We start from the raw sequence: 17,243 nt of genomic DNA, 5'->3' as shown, positions 1-17,243 counted from the left end.
GCAGCGGGTGCCCAGTACCTCCAATAACTCTCACCCAAATCCTTTTTACGTATTGTATCCAAGAAGCATGAGCCATCCACATGCAATTATTAAACAGCATAATGCTACAGTTATTTCCCACAAAATGACAGCCTCTGCTATTGCCTTTCTTCTCTTCAGGGATCTACTGTATGATGTTTATTTTATATTGAAAATTACTTACTAAAAGCACTGTGGATTTTTTTAGGACAAAAGGGAAATCGAAGCCTCGTTAACCCTTGGGTTGACAACACGGGGCATACAGATCTTTCAGGTACGTAGCTAAATGTATCCATCAGCCAATTTTTGCTCTCATTTATGCTCTTATATCTTGAGCAATTCTCACTGAAATCAGGCTGTCTGAAATGAAAATAGTGATACATTTTCCTCACCTGATGACCTCAGGTTTCATGGTCAAGAATTAGTGGCTTTTGCTTCACCAGTGGAAGTTGGCCATTTTGACTCCTGCTTATTTTTTAATCATTTCTTTTAAAATCAGAAGTTTCTCAAATACTTTTGAAATTCAACAATCACTGTTTGGGTCAATCATCTAGTAAAAATGAACTGTTAGACACTAACTGTGCTAGAAATGTGCTAAACTGCTAGCCAGTGCCCCAAGGATTGAACTGAGGAATCTCCAGAGCCAACAGCATGAACTAAAGAGTCACAGCTCCCTAGCTGAGATCTGTAACACGGAGGGGAACCTGCAAGACACGCACACGCCAGTAGGTATCATCAACAATTTACAGTGTATTACAGCACTTGGATTTGAAGACAAACGTCTTCCTGAGCAAATTGCTAAAGGGTGCAAATATTATTAATTGCTTTGACTCTGTGAGATGTCAGCTACAGAAAAGTCATTCAGCAGAATCCTCTTCTCTGAGCTGCACTTGGGATCTGTGTTGGATATTCTGCACGCATTCCAGAGGCTGAGTTTTCATTGATGTCATTGGGATTGGCAGGCAATGAATGAATGCAGAATAACCTATGTGCATCACAGAGAATTTTATCCTTTTGGATAGCTTCATGAAACTTAAGCCATGTCTACACTAGAGACCTTACAGGACAGTGCTTCAAAATTTGAATGTGCGGGTGAAAGATGTTATCAGCTGTGTTCAGCTTGTTCATAAGTTAGTAAAAGTAATGAATCTGTCTCAGGATTCTTAAACCCCATTCTCTGTGTGGAATTTGTTTCTCAGAATTTAAATGAAGAAAGACAGTTGCTTTATGACTTCCCCTGGACAAACGTGGGAAAACTTGTATTTGTGGTGAGTACAGAACAATCAGGGGTTCGTAACATATGATCTTTCTTTTTTAACAGTGATGTTTCTTCCTATCTTTCATCAGCTTCCCTTTGACCTGCAAACTGCCTATAAGAACATTAGAATGGCCATAGTGGGTCAGATCAGTAGTCCACCTGGCCCAGTATGCATCTTCCGACAGCGGCCAATACTTGACACTTCAGAGGCAATGCAGAGAACAGGGGTATTTATCGAGTGATCCATCTTCTGTCATCCACTCCCAGCTTCTGGCAGTCAAAGGTTTAGGACACTCAGAGCATGGGGTTGTGTTCCTGATCATCTTGGCTGATAGCCATTGATGGACCTGTCCCCCATGAACTTATCTAATTCTTTTTTGAGCCCGGTTATACTTTTGGCCTTCACAACATCCCCTGGCAATGAGTTCCACAGATTGCCTGTGCGTTATGTGAAAAAATACTTCCTTTTGTTTGTTTTAAACCTGCTGCCTATAAATTTCATTGGGTGACCCCTGGTTCTTGTGGTATGTGAAGGGATAAATAGCACTCCCCTAGTCATTTTCTCCACGCCATACATGACTGTATAGACCTCTGCCATATCCACCTTTCGTTGTCTCTTTTCCAAGCCGACCAGTCCCAGTCTTTCTAATCTCTCCTCATATGGAAGCTGTTCTGTACCCCCTAATCATTTTTGCTTCCCTTTGCTGTACCGTTTCCAATTCAAATGTATCTTTTTTTGAAATGGGGCAACCAGAATTGCACACTGTATTCGAAGTGTGGGCATACTGTGGACTTATATAGTGTCATTATGACAGTTTGTCTTATTATCCATCCCTTTCCTAATGGTTCCTAGCATTCTGGTCACTTTTTTGACTGCCGCTGCAGATTGAGCAGATGTTTTCACTGAACTGTCTACAATGACTCCAAGATTTTCTGTGAGTGGCAACAGCTCGTTTAGATGCCATCGTTTTATATGTATAGTTGGAATTATGTTTTCCAATGTGCATTGCTTTGCATTTATCAACGTTGAATTTCATCTGCCATTTTGTTGCCCAGTCACCCAGTTTTATGAGATCCCTTTGTAACTCCTCGCAGTCAGCTTTGTACTTAACTGTATATCTTACAAATCTGTGACTGTCATATAGCCAGATTCTGATCTGTTACATGCATGTAACAACACTGAAGACAACCCCTTTCAAAAACCTGAAAACAGTGGAATTACTCCCTGTAATACACCAGTGTATCAGAACCTCGTACAGAAAAAGGCAAATGTTATAGTGCTCTTAGGACAGGGAAGTGAGACTACAAGCTGGGTTGTTATCTGGTGGGTTGTAACAATAGTTTCCAAGCCATGAAGGAGCTGGCTGAGCTGGGTGGGAGTCCTGAATATTTTAGACTTAAGATTTTGTGTTCACAATGGCCAAAATGTTCAGAGGCCAGGTACTCAGCATTGCTGAAAAACAGGCTCTTTAAGGTGTCACAGGTTTGGCACCTAAACACTGAGAAACTCCAAATCTCTAGCTACTTTTGACATTTTTGCCCAGATACATTTTTGAGGAATACTGCTTCATGGAAACACAATAGCCTGCAAAGTCCTTCATACCTTTTATTAAGCTCTAAGATCATAGATACACTCTGCACCTGATTGGGAAAAGTCTGTTTCCTTTAGCCTCTTCTGGGTTTTTTAGCCCACCCCCTACTCTGCACTCTAGACCTAGCAACAGCAAGAAGCTAAATCTCAAGTGTGAACTCATTTTGAATTGGAGAGCAATAACGAAATGTTGCTGTGAGGAAAATCAATATGAATAGTCCTGGTTTGATTCTTTTTCCCCATAATGGTACAGGTATGAAAGCAGTTTTAGAAACTCTGCTTTCCTGAAAATTTGCTAGAATCTTCCAATCCATCAAGTTGCCTGGTTGCTGGGTATTTAAATGTGAGCATCTTAAAGTCAATACAATGTACAGTCAACCTGTGGAACTCATTGTCAGGAGATGTTGTGAAGGCCAAAACTGTAACAGGGTTCCAAAAAGAACTAGATACATTCCTGGAGGATAGGTCCATCAATGGCTATTAGCCAAGATGGGCAGGGATAAAACCCGATGCTCTGAGTGTCCCTAGCCCCTGTTTGCCAGAAGTTGGGAGTGGGTGATGGGATGGATCACTTGACTGCCTGTTTTGTTGTTCTCTGTGAAGCACCTGGCATTGACCATTGTCGGAAGACAGGATCCTGCGCTAGATGGACCATTGGCCTGACCCAGTATGGCTGTTCTTATGGTCTTAGTAAAGGGGGAAATAATTCATCCAGAGTAACTCATCTGTTATTTCCTTTAGATCATTACAGCTAAAGCACCAAATAGAATGTACAGGTTGGGAACTTGTTAAACCAGGGCCCACTCTTATTGGAATCACTGGCAAAGCTCGCCATCACACCAAAGAGAGCAGAGCTGGTGCTAGAAAGATTCATAGATGTTAAGCCCGGAAGAGACCATTATAATCCTCTTGTCTAACCTCCTGCCTGACACAGGAGCATTAAGCATTGTTTGTGCATTAAATTGTGTAAATGCATCTGTTTGTTCTCCTGCTGAAGTGTCTCGTGCACTTACTACTTTCCCCCCTGTGAAACTGAATAATTAACTGAAGCCAAACCTCCTTGCCCGGTCTTGCCGTGGGAACCTGCCAGCCCTGACACTGGGCATGGATTTTGGCAGTATTGTGTAATGCAGAGCAAACTGTGTTTGTTTCCTATGTTTGTCTCACTGCAAGACAATGTGCCCTGGGGTAACTGATTGTTCTGCTCGTAACTTCAAGGAGTCTTCTTAAATAGAGCAAATTCCCACCATTCCCTCGAAGCTCCCTTTACCTTTCACAAGGGAACAGAGTAATCGGTCTCTGTATTCCAGGCTGGACGCCTCCCTTTACAAACCTTTGCAGTGCAGATACTGATATTTCCTCCTTGCTCCGCACAGGGTAAGAAATTTGAGATTTTGCCGGATGGTTTGCCATCGGCCCGGAAACTCATCTACTATACAGGCTGTCCCATGCGCTCCAGGCACCTCCTGCAGCTTCTCAGCAATAGCCATCGCCTCTACATGAATCTGCAGCCGATCCTGCGGCATGTCCGGAAACTTGAGGAGAATGAAGGTACTCGGCTGTTTTTTAATCGGGCTAGACTGTGTTTTACTGCTCCCCCCTTCCTCCCCCGCAGCCTACAACAGTCTGACTCCGAACAGTGGAGCTGCAACCTCTCGTCTGGCTTGAGCTGCTGTCTAGAGCTGGGTGGAGAAAGGCTATTCCAGGTCATGGAGGGAAACCAAGAATTTCAAAATTCTCCATGAAAGTGGATGGAGTCCCTCGGGGTTGGCCCAGAGCCGCCCCCTTCCCCCCAGCCCCAGGACAGTCCACCTGGTGGGCAGGCCCAGAGACCACTCAGCCCCAGGGCAGGCCCAGAGGTGACCCAGAGCCGCAGACCCTGGAATCCCTGGGGTCGCCAGCCCTGCGGCATTCCAGCTGGCAGGGTTTCAGTGGGTTCTTGGGAGAAATCGGACCACATGTGAGAAACATTCTCATTTCCCTGAACTGGCAAATTCCGATGAGAACAGTGTTTCCTCGGACCCTTTCTGACCAGCTCTCCTGCTGCCCGCGGCTGCAGTTTCCTCCCCTGTGGCCTCTAGCAAGGGTTCGTGTCAGGACTGAATTGGCGCGGTGGGGGCACTGCCATCCGTGCCAGGCCCCAGCGTCTGCTCCTGCAGCACCCATGCTTCTCGGCACACTCTAGGCATGAGCAGGCCCTACTGGCCTTGCTCCTGTGGTTTCCCGCTCCGGCTCGCGCGCCGTACGGTTTGTGTGCGCAGGTTTCTGAACGAGTTCCCACCCGCACTCGGAGGAGGGACTTGGACTGTGGACTGTTGGGACGGGCAGCTCCCCACCTCCTGGTGCTCTCGAAATCAGGGGAAGTTTCAGCCCCGGCTGTTAGTATCAAAGGGGCAAACCCCTCCCTGTGGCCGTGTGAGGGCCAAAAGCAGGCAGAAATGCCATCTCCCCATGGTGCCACAGGGCTAGGAAGTGCAGAGGGAATCCGGAGCCAAGGAGTCAAGCCCCACAACAGAGATCAGACACCATGGCGATGGGCACGGTCTAGGAGAGCATGGAGGCAGAGCCTGAGAGTAGGCTGGGAGAGTGCAGGTGGCATAGCCAGTGTGGGTCATGTGAGTCCCCAAGCCGTGGGTTATGGTGGGGGATCAGAGCTACTGCCCTTCTATACCCCATGGGGGTGACGCTGGCCGGCTTGCACAGCAGATAGACAGATTGGGGCTGGAGATTCAGCCCCACTCCCTGCACCGTTGCGTGCCCAGAGCCGTTTCCCTGGACTCCATGCTGTTTGCCAGCAGTGGGACCAAATTGCAGAGAGCTGTGTGTAGAAATGCATGAGCCTTTGCTGTTCAGCAGATAGCATTGGCAGGGCGTAGTCAAGTTCGCAGTTCCAGCATGAGAAGGGCAACTGATCTCAATGTGTCACGGCCTGAGTTCTCCAGTGCACTCAGCCTCTGGCCTGCCGCGCCGCTTTTTCCAGCGAAAGGCAGCCAGGCAAGGAACCAGGCTTTGCCCTGAAACTCAGCCTGCCTTCAGTTTCCCCAATCCTGAAGTCACGTCCGCGCGAATGGTTTGAATTTACCCTGGCACACTGTGGTGCCACTAAAAATCCCTTTTACCTCCACCCGAGGGGCTGTCTGGGGACCCGTGTTGTGCAGCGTGTTCCCAGTCAGAGCCTGGCCGGACGCAGCCTGCAGCTCACTTAGATCAAGAATGTGTTCCCTGCGGGAAATCTGCATGCCGTTGTTTGTGTGGGCTGAGCGTCAGCAGACCAGGCTGGGTGATAACCACGCTGTAGACAGATGCTGGTCTACTGATAAGGCCCCTGGCCATCGGAGGAGTCAGGAGGAGGCCCTGTGCTGCGATAAACACAACCATAATTAGATAGCTGCACTGCATCAATAAGGCCTGACTGGGCCTTAATGCGCTGCAGGGTGGGATTGTGCATCAGAGTCCCGGGATTACAGGGGAGGGTGCACCCTGCATGGTCCTGTGTAGCTGGTATTTCACAGGCTGGGGGTGGGGCTGGTTCTGGCTCCATCTCCCTCTCCTGGCCCCTCCTTGGGGATGGTCAGCTCCAGGGGTGCTGGGAGGGAGCAGTGTCAGTGATCCCTTGCACTGCGTGACCCAAGGCAGTCTATAACTACCAGGGAGGGCTCAGGCCCTCCCGGCGTTGGGGCTGTGCACCCCCTTGTGGGGGGAGGGAGAGAAAGGGGTGTCCAAATACAACCTCGGGAGGGAGTGCCCCTGCCATCATGCCTGCGGGGCAGCCAGTCCCCACTTGTGTGCTCAGCCAGTTGCTCTGAGGGCCATGGCCCTGTCTTCTGGGATGCTGGGGAGCCTGTCCCCGCACCGCTGACAGCTCAGGGGCTGCAGGGTTGCCTAGCAGCTGCCCAAAGGCAGGAGACACTGGGTGGGGAGGAGAGGGAACAAGCAGCTTCTTGTCCGCAGGCCCAATCTGGCCCAGGGTCGGTACGCATCCCGGGTGCGTTGGCACCCCTCGCAGCCCGCCAGGCTCCCATGGGGGAGTGACCATGCTGCTGGCTTGCCTTGCAGAGAAGAAGCAGTACCGGGAGTCTTACATCAGCGACACCGTGGACCTGGACATGGACCAGCTGGAGAAACGCTCCCGAGCCAGCGGGAGCAGCGCGGGCAGCGCCAAGCACAAGCGTCTCTCGCGGCACTCCACGACCAGCCATAGCAGCTCCCACACCTCCGGCATCGAGGCGGACACCAAGCCCAGGGAGATGGGGCCGGAGGACAGCTTCTTGGGCACCACTGTGCACCGCAAACTGAAAACCTGCAGCTCCATGACCAGCCACGGCAGCTCCCACACCTCCGGGGTGGAAAGCGGTGGGAAGGACCGGCTGGAGGAGGACTCTCAGGATGATGGTAAGCCGAGCGGATGGCTTCCGTTCCACGTGCGCTCTCTGCAGTCTGTCTCGCTGGCTGCTGAGTTGCAATAGATCTGGCACCAAACCTCCGCTCCGCTCCGCTCGGGGTTATTGCGTTCCACCCGGGCACGGCTGAGCCTCTGAAATAGGCTCTGCGTAGGAAAGAATAGATTTCTAGGTTAGACGGATATGTCAGTGCTGCTGGCAGTGAAAACGCTTTCAGTGTTGTACCTGCTCCAAGCAGCTCGTCCTCATCAGTCTAGTACCCTAGCCTGAAATCGCTCGGGAGGATGCTGGAGACACCAGGGGAAAGAATCAGGGCTGTGCTGTGAGAATCCTGAGCCTTGCTGTTGCATCACAGCATCCAGTCAGAAGCAGTCATGGTGCTGAATATTGCTGGTAGGATGGAGTGCTGGCCAAAGACAGCCAGGAGGCAAATGGTTTCCCCCGCGTGTCACCCCAGACATCCCTTTCCAGCATCACAATGTGGGTGATTGGGCCCCTGGGAGTCTGTCCGCACTGGAGCTTAGAGGTGGGTAGACAGACATGCTAGAGGGGAGCAAACTAGTGCACTAAAAACAGCAGTGTGGACATTGTGGCACAGGCAGTTGCCCGGGCTAGCTACCAGAGCTTGAATCCAGGCCATTGGGCAAGCTTGGACTTGTGACCGCCCATACCACAGCGGTCACGCTGCTATTTTTAGCGCGCTAGCTTGAGCTGAGCTAGTGTGGGTCTGTCTACCCGGGCTAGGAACAACACCTGCCAGTTGCTGTGTGGATGGACCCTCAGCTCATTAGTGCAGCACCTAGCAACCATGTGGCTTAGACCTGTAGGTGCGACCGTGACACACATAACAGATGATCGTTTTCTCAAGCATTTCTGCAGTCGTGACTGGCATTCAGTGCTGCTTTTTAGGACTCAAGAATTATCTTTATGCGGCAGCTGCTGGCCAGTAGGGACAAACCATTGTATAGCGCCGAGAGCCTCTGGATTTTTTTTCTGGCACTCTTTCCATGTTAGAAAATAATTCAATCTTTTCTTCCTCTTCGGCTTCAGAAATAGAAATGCTGGTGGATGACCCCCGGGAGCTGGAGCAGACAAATGAGTCGCCCCTCGAGGTTAGCCCAGACATGTGTATCTACATCACTGAGGATATGCTGACATCACGGAAGTTTAACGGACACTCAGGTAAAATGCCACGGGGAAATGCCTGACCTTGCTTTCTATGATGGTGGGTGAAATCACTAAGAGCACATAGGTGGAAGTGCTGGGGATGAGAAGCAATTCGAAAAAGGGTCATCTTGACAAATGCCACAACAGAGCTGGAGTCAGATTTTTCAGGAGGTCAGATCCCCATGAATTTACCTTCAGGTGTGAGATAAAAGCACAAAGTGGGACAGTCTACTAGATTGCTTTTGGGGGAGGAGGTCAATAGCAGGATTTCCAGCTCCCTTCGTCTCCTTTTCTTTGTGTGGCAGCATTGGGTTCGATGGTGCAAATGCCAGTTTTAATTTTGAGTCAAGTGAAACTTGCGTAAGGCAACCACTCACGGGACCTGCAACGAGGAGTTTGCACAGTAGCAGTGGGTCAAACTAAAGATCAGATGAATGTGTACTGGAAACCATGGTGATGCTTTAAGATAAGGGATTGCCAGGAGTGGGAGGATCTTAAAAGCACATTTCACTTCGGTAGCTTGTAATATACGTAATTTTTTATCAGTACATCTAGGATGAAATTCACCTCTTTGCAGGGGGCCGGCAGAAAGTCTACATACCATATCACTTCAGTCCCACCTAATCCCTCCAAATAAAGCTTTATGCACACAGGTGAATTTCATATAGAGTAAAAATAGACATACTGAGCCAAATTCAGTCCTAGTGTAAGCATCTCTCTCTCCTTTGGAGCTATTGGAAGTTTAGCCCACTTACCCAATGCAGAATTCGGCCCAACAGAGCGTCCCAATTGTTTTTCTTGAGTCCAAGAGTTGAGGAACAAAACATGTCATATCCTCAGAACTTGAGGTGTGCGCTTGCCCAGCTCTGTTTCGTGCACAGCTCCCCGATTGCGTGTGTAATTTCAGTAATCCCGTGCAGATCCTGTCTATATGAACATGCACTTTACCATGGTGCAGACGCAAATAGTGGTGCAGATGCACATGTCTGGCGTTACGGAAAATCTGACCCGTTTACTTATGTAAAATGGGTTCTTAGGTCATGTGATCAGTTGAGCCAAAGGCTGTTCGTTTGGAGGATTTTACTTTTCTATGATCCATTCCCATTTTGAAGGACACCATCGACTTGAAATCTAGACCTTTTCAGAAATAAGTTGGAAGAAGATGCAGGCTCTGCACCTGCCCTGGAAGGCCTCTGGCAATCGCTGTCATTCTGCAATCCCATTTTCCTTTTATTAAATGGGGTTTTCACTCCTTTGTTGCTGGGTGACAGGCCCACAATTGAACGGAGATTTACTGACTATCCAGGGGGAATGGTGAAACTGACTCTATGCACAAGGCCACTAAAGGCACGTCCTGGAAAAAATAGAGAGGAATCATCTCTTTCTCTAGTCTCTTGTAGCTGTAGCAGCCGTAGGTGTTGCTTGTAACAATTGCAGGTGAAACCTTGTCAGACAAAATTGTGATTTGTGTCTAAATATCCATTTAGTCTCTTAATTTGTGAGAGATTAAAAATGAATTCCGTTACTTTCAGAATGACTAGCACCAGTTCTAATGATCTTTACACAGTGCCCTTTCTTCTTTCATCTAGATAGAAAGTAAAACCTCTCTTGTAAACGGCACTGTTAAACTGACCTGCATGGTGGTTTTGCCATTTTGGCCTTCACTCCAAATGAAGATACTTTAGCACATTTCGTCTCCATTTTCATAGTTTCTTTCCTTGATCTCACTTCCCTTTCCCATCTTCACTCAAAGGACAAGAACGCTTCAGCACTTCTCCTCTGTCAGCTTCACCATTCTTTCAGCAGCACGTTGTCAGATGAAGGCCACCCTGCCCTCTAGAGAGACTGTGTCAGTGAACTGCCGCTATGCCCTGGGGCCCTGACCCAGGCGTGTCGGGATTTGTACTTCAGATTTTTGCGGCACGCCTAGAAAAGGAGAAATTCCTATTCCTAAGTACTAATCACATTTCAGCTTCTCACTGGGTGCAGGAGGTTATGGGGAGGGTTTATAACTGCTAAAGATTAGATCGCTGTAATGGTTACAGTAACACCTGATGCATTCTTAAGGTGAGAAAACCGTGGACTGAAGTTTGTAGTTCCAGAACTGTAAAGTGAACACTGTTAGCCCATCAGCATATAGGGCCAGATCCTGAGCAGGTGTAAATCAGTGAAGCTCTGATGGAGTCTCCTGGCATTGTCATCCCAGTTTTCTCCCTCAGTCACAGGCCACCTATAAACCATAGGAGGAATCCTGGCCTCGCTGAAGTTGATGACAAAACTCCTACCAACCTCAGTGGAACCCTTCGCCTTGGGGCTCCGTTGGAGCATCAATATAGTGCCAGAATACAGAGGTTCATTCTTTTATTTTCTTACTTCAGGAATAATCAGAAATTGGCTTTGTTTACGTTTTGCATAGGAGTTTATTAAAAGATACAGACTCAGTTTCAATTATCTCAGCTCTCGACTGGCTAGAGAAGCAACTCAAGGAGCCAAATTCGGAGGCAGGGAGTATCGTGAACTCTTTATACTTAGTTTCTCCACGTGCTTCTGAAATGCTCTCTGCTCCGCTGATGGGAGTCATATCTGCTGAGGAGCTGGAGAAAGACACAAGTTAAAGTGGGGCGGGAAAACCTCAGCCTCTTGCATCTTTCTTGTGGCCTTTTAATGTGTAACTGACAATTGCTTGGACCTACATACACACTGACGTCCTGTGTGTAAGCAGAGGAGTCCAAGATTAATGTAAAGGGATCTAACATACTCAGCATCTCTGAATTTGGTCCTGTGTGCCTGAGGGAGGCTAAATTGGCGTAAACATGTTGAAGAGACACCAGTGCAGACTCCCTCTAGATTAATTTATGAATAAATTAAATTATCTACTGGGCCCCGAGTAACTAAAGAGGATCTCTTTTGATATGATAAAAATGTTGATACCAAGTACTTCATCTGTGCAATTTTAGATGTGGCTTCCGTAAGGTAACTTAACCAGGCAGCAACGTATCCTGGCAACCCAGAAGGTGATTCTAAATCACTCCAGACTTTAGATCTGTTTCTTTCCTTGTTTCCTAATTCAGGGTTAATCGTAAAGGAAGTGAGCTCATCCACATCCAGCTCTTCAGAAACAGTGGTGAGACTTCGTGGTCAAAGCAGTGACTCGTTGCCTCAGGTATGCATGCATTGAGACTTCAGACATACGGCTAGATCTAAAGCAAATGACGTGTCTTGATTAGACATGGAAAAACCAATCTGGAGGGGGGGAAAAAAGCCATCCAGTACCTTGCTCCAAACTCATATGGGATTTCGGAGAGTTTGGGTAAATTTTAGCTTTGGGGGTGAAAAAACATTATATTTCCTTTTTGCAAACCTGGGCCTTTTGAAAGCAAACAGCAGGGAGGGCCTTTTCCCATTGCATTTCTCACCATGTCAGAAACAGGGAATGCTAGAAACCTTACAAGAACATCAGATCAAATCTCCGGATCCCAGAGACTTTAATAGATTGGAATACACCAGCCCTATATCCCGGTGCTTTATCCAAACCAAACCCACAGCCCTTCTGAGGTAACTCATCACTAATCTTGATCCCGAATGTTGGTGTGTTACAATGCCCAGGAAAGTTTCCTTTGTCCAGAGACATACAGCAGTACGGGCTCCAACAATGTCACTTAACACCCCAGCATCACCCATATCCTGCTTTCAGTTTGTCTGCAGAGACAATTCCAAGGACCCCAGCAATGTAGCTACTACAGGAATGTCTGCTTGAGCTGGAAATTACACCTTCCGCTCCAGAATAGACATGCGCTAACTCACAATGCTGGATCTGACTTGTTTGCTCTCCTGAATGACTGTACCAGACTAAGTTATCGCTGTCTAGAGATGGGTCCAAACCAAGATCCCAGATCTAGGGGTTATTTGAAATCCAACCCCACATCTGGATTTGAATTGGACAGCTGGCCCCTATCTTTATAATGGGTCCAAACACCTAAAGTGAGATCTTGACCCTACTGAAGTCAGTGGGGGTTTTGCCAGTGACTTTTTAGTAGGATCAGAATTTGACCCCTGAATTTTGCTGACTTGGCACCTAACTGCTGTTTTTGCCTTTAAAAATCTCCCCCTCAGTCCCTGGTCACATTCACCATATCTCCGTATATGTAACGGGAGAGTTATATTTAGGGTGAGCGAAGACCATCAAGTGCATAATGGCGCTGTCTGGCTGCCACACAGGTGCACCAGTGATGTAATTTTTAGATTGACAACTGATGCCTGCTAACGCTCCTCCTGTAATCTTCTCTTCTGTACAGACCGCCTGCAGAAAACCAAAGACTTCCTCCGACCGGCACAGCTTAAGCCTGGATGACATCCGGCTTTACCAAAAAGACTTCTTGCAGCTAGCGGACACTGCTCAGAGCTACACGTTTGGCTGTGGCCACGAACTGGATGAAGACGGTCTCTATTGTAACAGCTGCTTGGCTCAGCAGTGTATCAATATCCAGGACAGTTTCCCAGTCAAAAGAACGAGCAAATACCTCTCTTTGGATCTGACCCATGATGAAGTTCCAGAGTTCGTTGTTTAAGCTCCACAGCTGTATTGTGGCTGGACTGGCTACCTGCACTATTAGAAAGACTTGAAATCTATTGATATTTCCTTGGAATGTGTCTGGTGCCATATGGTTTTTCCTTCTGCCTACACACCTGGCCCTTTGCTACTACGAATCAAGGCTTTAGCTACCACTGCACTTTGAGTAGTACCCAGGCAGTAGGGATAGAGATTGTGTGGCATGACCAAGCCCTCTCTAGGTTAATCAGTCAGAGGGAGAGAGGAATTCTCTTTCTTATTTGGAAGTAGTTGGTGCAAAATACTGACAATCTTATTTCAGTTTGGAGAAGCACGACATCGTTCCTTTATTTAACCTAATCAAAGATAATCCTACGTTCTTATTCCTGCCTCAGGAAGGCTCTTGAGTCTGGTCGGGTTTGTCTTTTTTTGGTTTTGGGGGTTTTTTTGTTTAGGTTTTTTTTTTCTTTTCCTAAAGATGCCATTGCCTCTTGTTGTTGTATAGCCATCGCTTTAGCTTCTGTAGATGCTAAAAAGAAAACGTCACTCCCTTCGTTGTGTTCTGTCAGGCCAAAGAAATGTAAATATCCTAAATGCCAGTATCAAGAAGATGAGATTTAAGCAATAACTAGACAAGAAACGCTATGCACGTTCCTAATACCGTGGAAACCCGTGAGTTCAGTTGCAGTTGACATATTGTGTGATCCCAGTTCTTCCAAAAATGTCCTTTGGAATCTGGTTCCAAACAGAGCTTTTGTTCAGCATTTTGTAAAGTTTACAAAAATCAGATTGATGTTACATGGGAACCTAGAAAGCTTCTAAACTTCTTCTTTATTTTAAAGAAAAATGAAAAATAACAGATCATATATAATGTAGCAATAATGTTTGCTGACCAAAGTACCTTAAATATATATAATATACATATATAAAATTCTATATATGTTTATATATGTTTGGATCTTTATAGACCCTTTTTATTTTTGTTCTAAAATACTTTTTATACCAAGAATATGCTTCCTTCCTTTAATAATACGTATAGACAATCGTTTTTTGTTGTTTTTTCTAACACGAACTGTCTGGAAGGTGAAAAAATACTTTCCTGTTGCAAATAATATGTATGCAACTGCATTGTTAGCATGATTGTTTTCAGTTAACATAGTTTTGTTGTTCTTTTAAATAAGGCTTTCCACGCATCATTGAATACTTTACCATTTAAATAGTTCTGATGAAAGGAGGAAGATGTTCTATCAGAAATGCGACAGGTGCAGCTTTCGAGATGGAGTGTCCTAATGACATTAACATGAACCGGTGTCATGATAATTTTACAATCAGTAAATATGGGGCAAAGCATTACAGCAACTAATATTTACAGCACAATGCCTCTTTTTAAAGGACCTATTTTTAATTAGGATTTAGTATTTTACAGCCATAGTTTACCATATTTTGATTATATCATATTTTTAACTGGAAACTTTTCTTAACAAAATGGTTATTTTATAAATAAGGAGTGTGATATTTTTATAAGAAATGCGGGTGTGTTTTTGGTAACAAAAAGGACTTTAGAGTTTTGGCGAAGGGCACCGTAATCAGTGTTATCGCTATACGGGAGACAGTGTTATAGAGCAAATAACGAACACTGCAAAATTTGCTACAGCATTGCTGCCTGATACATAGTTTTTTTGCTAGAAAATGTGCCAGGGTTTCCATAAACACTGGCTACTTTTCATCACTCTGCTGCCAAGTTTGTGAGGGCTTTACATTGCCCGAGTGGGGGGAGAACATTCAGGACATATCAGTGAATGTTGCCCATTATGTATAACAACATCAGTGTTTGCATTGTGTGTAAGATATATGTAGCCAATTGCTGCCATGGTACTGTCTAGCCAGTGCAGGGAGAGTGAGCAGTGAAGCATGCAGGCGCATCAATAGGGGGCAGCATTCGGTGGCACCCAGCACCTCACTGCAGGGTGCTTTGCAATACGATCACCCGCCACCTGCTGGCCAACGCTTCCTGCAGGTGATAGGAGATGCACCGATTAGCTGCGGAGCTAGACTCGCACCGCTATCCTCGAGACCATCCCTGGTGCCGGGCGTCTCTCTTGCTAGCAATGGAGAGGTTCTGCATCAGTTGAAAGCGGTTTTCCCTTCCACATCAGCACAAGCCAAAACTAGATCTAACTCGGCCATGTGCAAAGTCTCCAAGCTTTAAAAGTCCACCTCGCTGGCGCTGGAGTTTCTTCCCTCTCTGCTGAGTCACATTAAGTTCCTGCACAAAAGATGATCCCCTCTTGCAGAACAAGCAGAATTTTCAGGTTCTAGGATTGTATCTCTGGGGATGACCACAGATCTGTATACATGGATGTGTTTGATATATACACTATATATACCCGCACACAGTGTCTATACGACATATATAATATACACAGCTATATCACATTGCAGTTATCAAAGTTCAACTGTCAAAAATGGAAAAGAAAAATTATTCTGAATTCACAGGGTCAGATTTTTTTTTCTTGCCAACTGATTGGATAAGCCAAGTTTCTGTTGTCAAAAGGATTGTACAAAATACCTGCTCTGTCCGTTTATTCCCCAGTGGTGGTGTGCAATATGTAAGGTTTCCCTCCTACTCATCTTCACGCGTTCATTGTTGGCAAACCCGTTTTTCTTGAAATGGTATGTGCTGCGCGTTGGTATGACCCTGGCCAAACTGAAAATTGTAAAGCACCCATATCATTGAAGAGACCCCAACATGATATGAGCCCTATTTGTTTTTGTTATTTATTTTGTTAAAATATAGGGGGAAGAATGTAATTAAAGGATTAATTATGCAAATAGTGCTTTATGCCGTCGAGAAAGCGGGCTACTTTCAGTCCAGATCCTGCAATCCAGTCTGTACAAGACAAACCTTTTGCAATCATGCAGAGCCCTAAAATTGTTCATGGGTTTCCATGAGGGTCTGCTGATCTGGACCCAATTGTAGGATCGGGGCCTTTTGCTTTATACTCCAACCAAAAAGTCTGAAATCATTCATGTGGTTCCGCAGACATGGTGGTTTTGCTCAAGTTGTGTTCTACTTGGATTCATAAGTAGTTAACTTACATGAATAGACAGCATTGACCCATAACAAGACACGTCATTGCTTTTGTCATAATACTCATAATTTGTTGCAAATCGATCTTTGTAATGTGGGGTGCTGGCAGTTGAAAAGGCAATATCTTGTATTCTACACTTGGTACTAGAAAGCTGTATGATATAAAGTTATTTATTCTGCATCGGTTAGAAATCCCCAAATGGTCAACGTCCGGATTTGGTGTCTGTTGCCTTCTGACATTTACACTGATACGTTTGCAATAATGAGCTATATGCATGCACAAACTAAATAATCCTTTCTGTGAAAGGATCTTCCTGTCACGACCATACGAGAAAGGGAGTGTGCGTGTGGAAACATAGCGGAATTATTTTGTTACATTGAAGTTTGTGCCTTTCATGGTACAGTTAGAAATTACAATAAAGTTACAGTTGTTTGCATTACTATGAGTCTTGACAATATAAAAAATGTTTTAACTAATTGTTGAAGTTTTGTGAGTTCTTCAATGAAAATATTGCAGCGAAATTATCCTTCATGCAAGAACGGATGAGGCCAATACTGGAATCCTGCATTCAGTTCTGGGGCCCACATTTTTAAAAGGATGTTGAAAAATGGAAGAGGGTGCAGAGAAGCTCCACAAAAATAGAGTTCTCAAAAAAAAAAAAAGCCTTACAGTGAGAGAGAGAGAGAGAGAGAGAGAGAGAGGAGACCTGATTACAAGGTATCAATAAAGTTCTGTAGCTGGTGTCATACAGGACATCAGACTAGATGATCCCAATGGTCCCTTCTGACCTTGGAATCCATGAAGATATTGGGCTCTAAAGGGTTCTGTAATCTAGCAGAGAGAGGCAAAGCAAGAACCAACAGCTGAATGGTAAAGCCAGACAAATTCAAAATAGAAATAAGGTCCAGCGTTTTTAACTGTGAGGGTGATTAACCACGGGAACAAGCTACCAAGGGAAGTGGTGGATTCTCCGTCCTGTGGTGTCTTCAAAATTGGATGTCTTCCTGGAAGAGATGCTTTAATCACACACAAGTTATTGGGCTCAATAGAGGGTAACGGTGATATTCTCTAGTCTGTCATACACGGAAGGTCAAATGAGAGGAGGTCTCTTCTAATCTTAAAATCTGTGAATCGTCTACAAAATCCTTTGGTGGTTACATCTGTGTAA

General features: G+C 45.9%; 1 protein-coding gene across 13 annotated transcripts in view; it reads left to right on the top strand.

Moving 5' to 3' along the window:
• FRMD6 (FERM domain containing 6) overlaps positions 1 to 16,551 on the top strand; it is a 96,056-nt gene extending 79,505 nt beyond the window's left edge. For all 13 annotated transcript variants that reach the window (XM_077819656.1, XM_077819654.1, XM_077819649.1 and 10 more), the window contains 7 exons: positions 227 to 292; positions 1,218 to 1,286; positions 4,244 to 4,418; positions 6,924 to 7,259; positions 8,318 to 8,449; positions 11,506 to 11,597; positions 12,730 to 16,551. In XM_077819656.1, coding sequence (XP_077675782.1) covers positions 227 to 292; positions 1,218 to 1,286; positions 4,244 to 4,418; positions 6,924 to 7,259; positions 8,318 to 8,449; positions 11,506 to 11,597; positions 12,730 to 13,002 — 1,143 coding nt within the window. In that variant the 3' untranslated portion in view covers positions 13,003 to 16,551. The remainder of the gene's footprint in view (positions 1 to 226; positions 293 to 1,217; positions 1,287 to 4,243; positions 4,419 to 6,923; positions 7,260 to 8,317; positions 8,450 to 11,505; positions 11,598 to 12,729) is intronic.
• Positions 16,552 to 17,243: the final 692 nt, after the last annotated feature.

The sequence above is a fragment of the Eretmochelys imbricata genome, chromosome 6 (assembly GCF_965152235.1).
Source record: "Eretmochelys imbricata isolate rEreImb1 chromosome 6, rEreImb1.hap1, whole genome shotgun sequence".
NCBI classification, from domain to species: Eukaryota; Metazoa; Chordata; order Testudines; family Cheloniidae; genus Eretmochelys; species Eretmochelys imbricata.
This window is presented reverse-complemented; position numbering and strand designations above follow the sequence as displayed.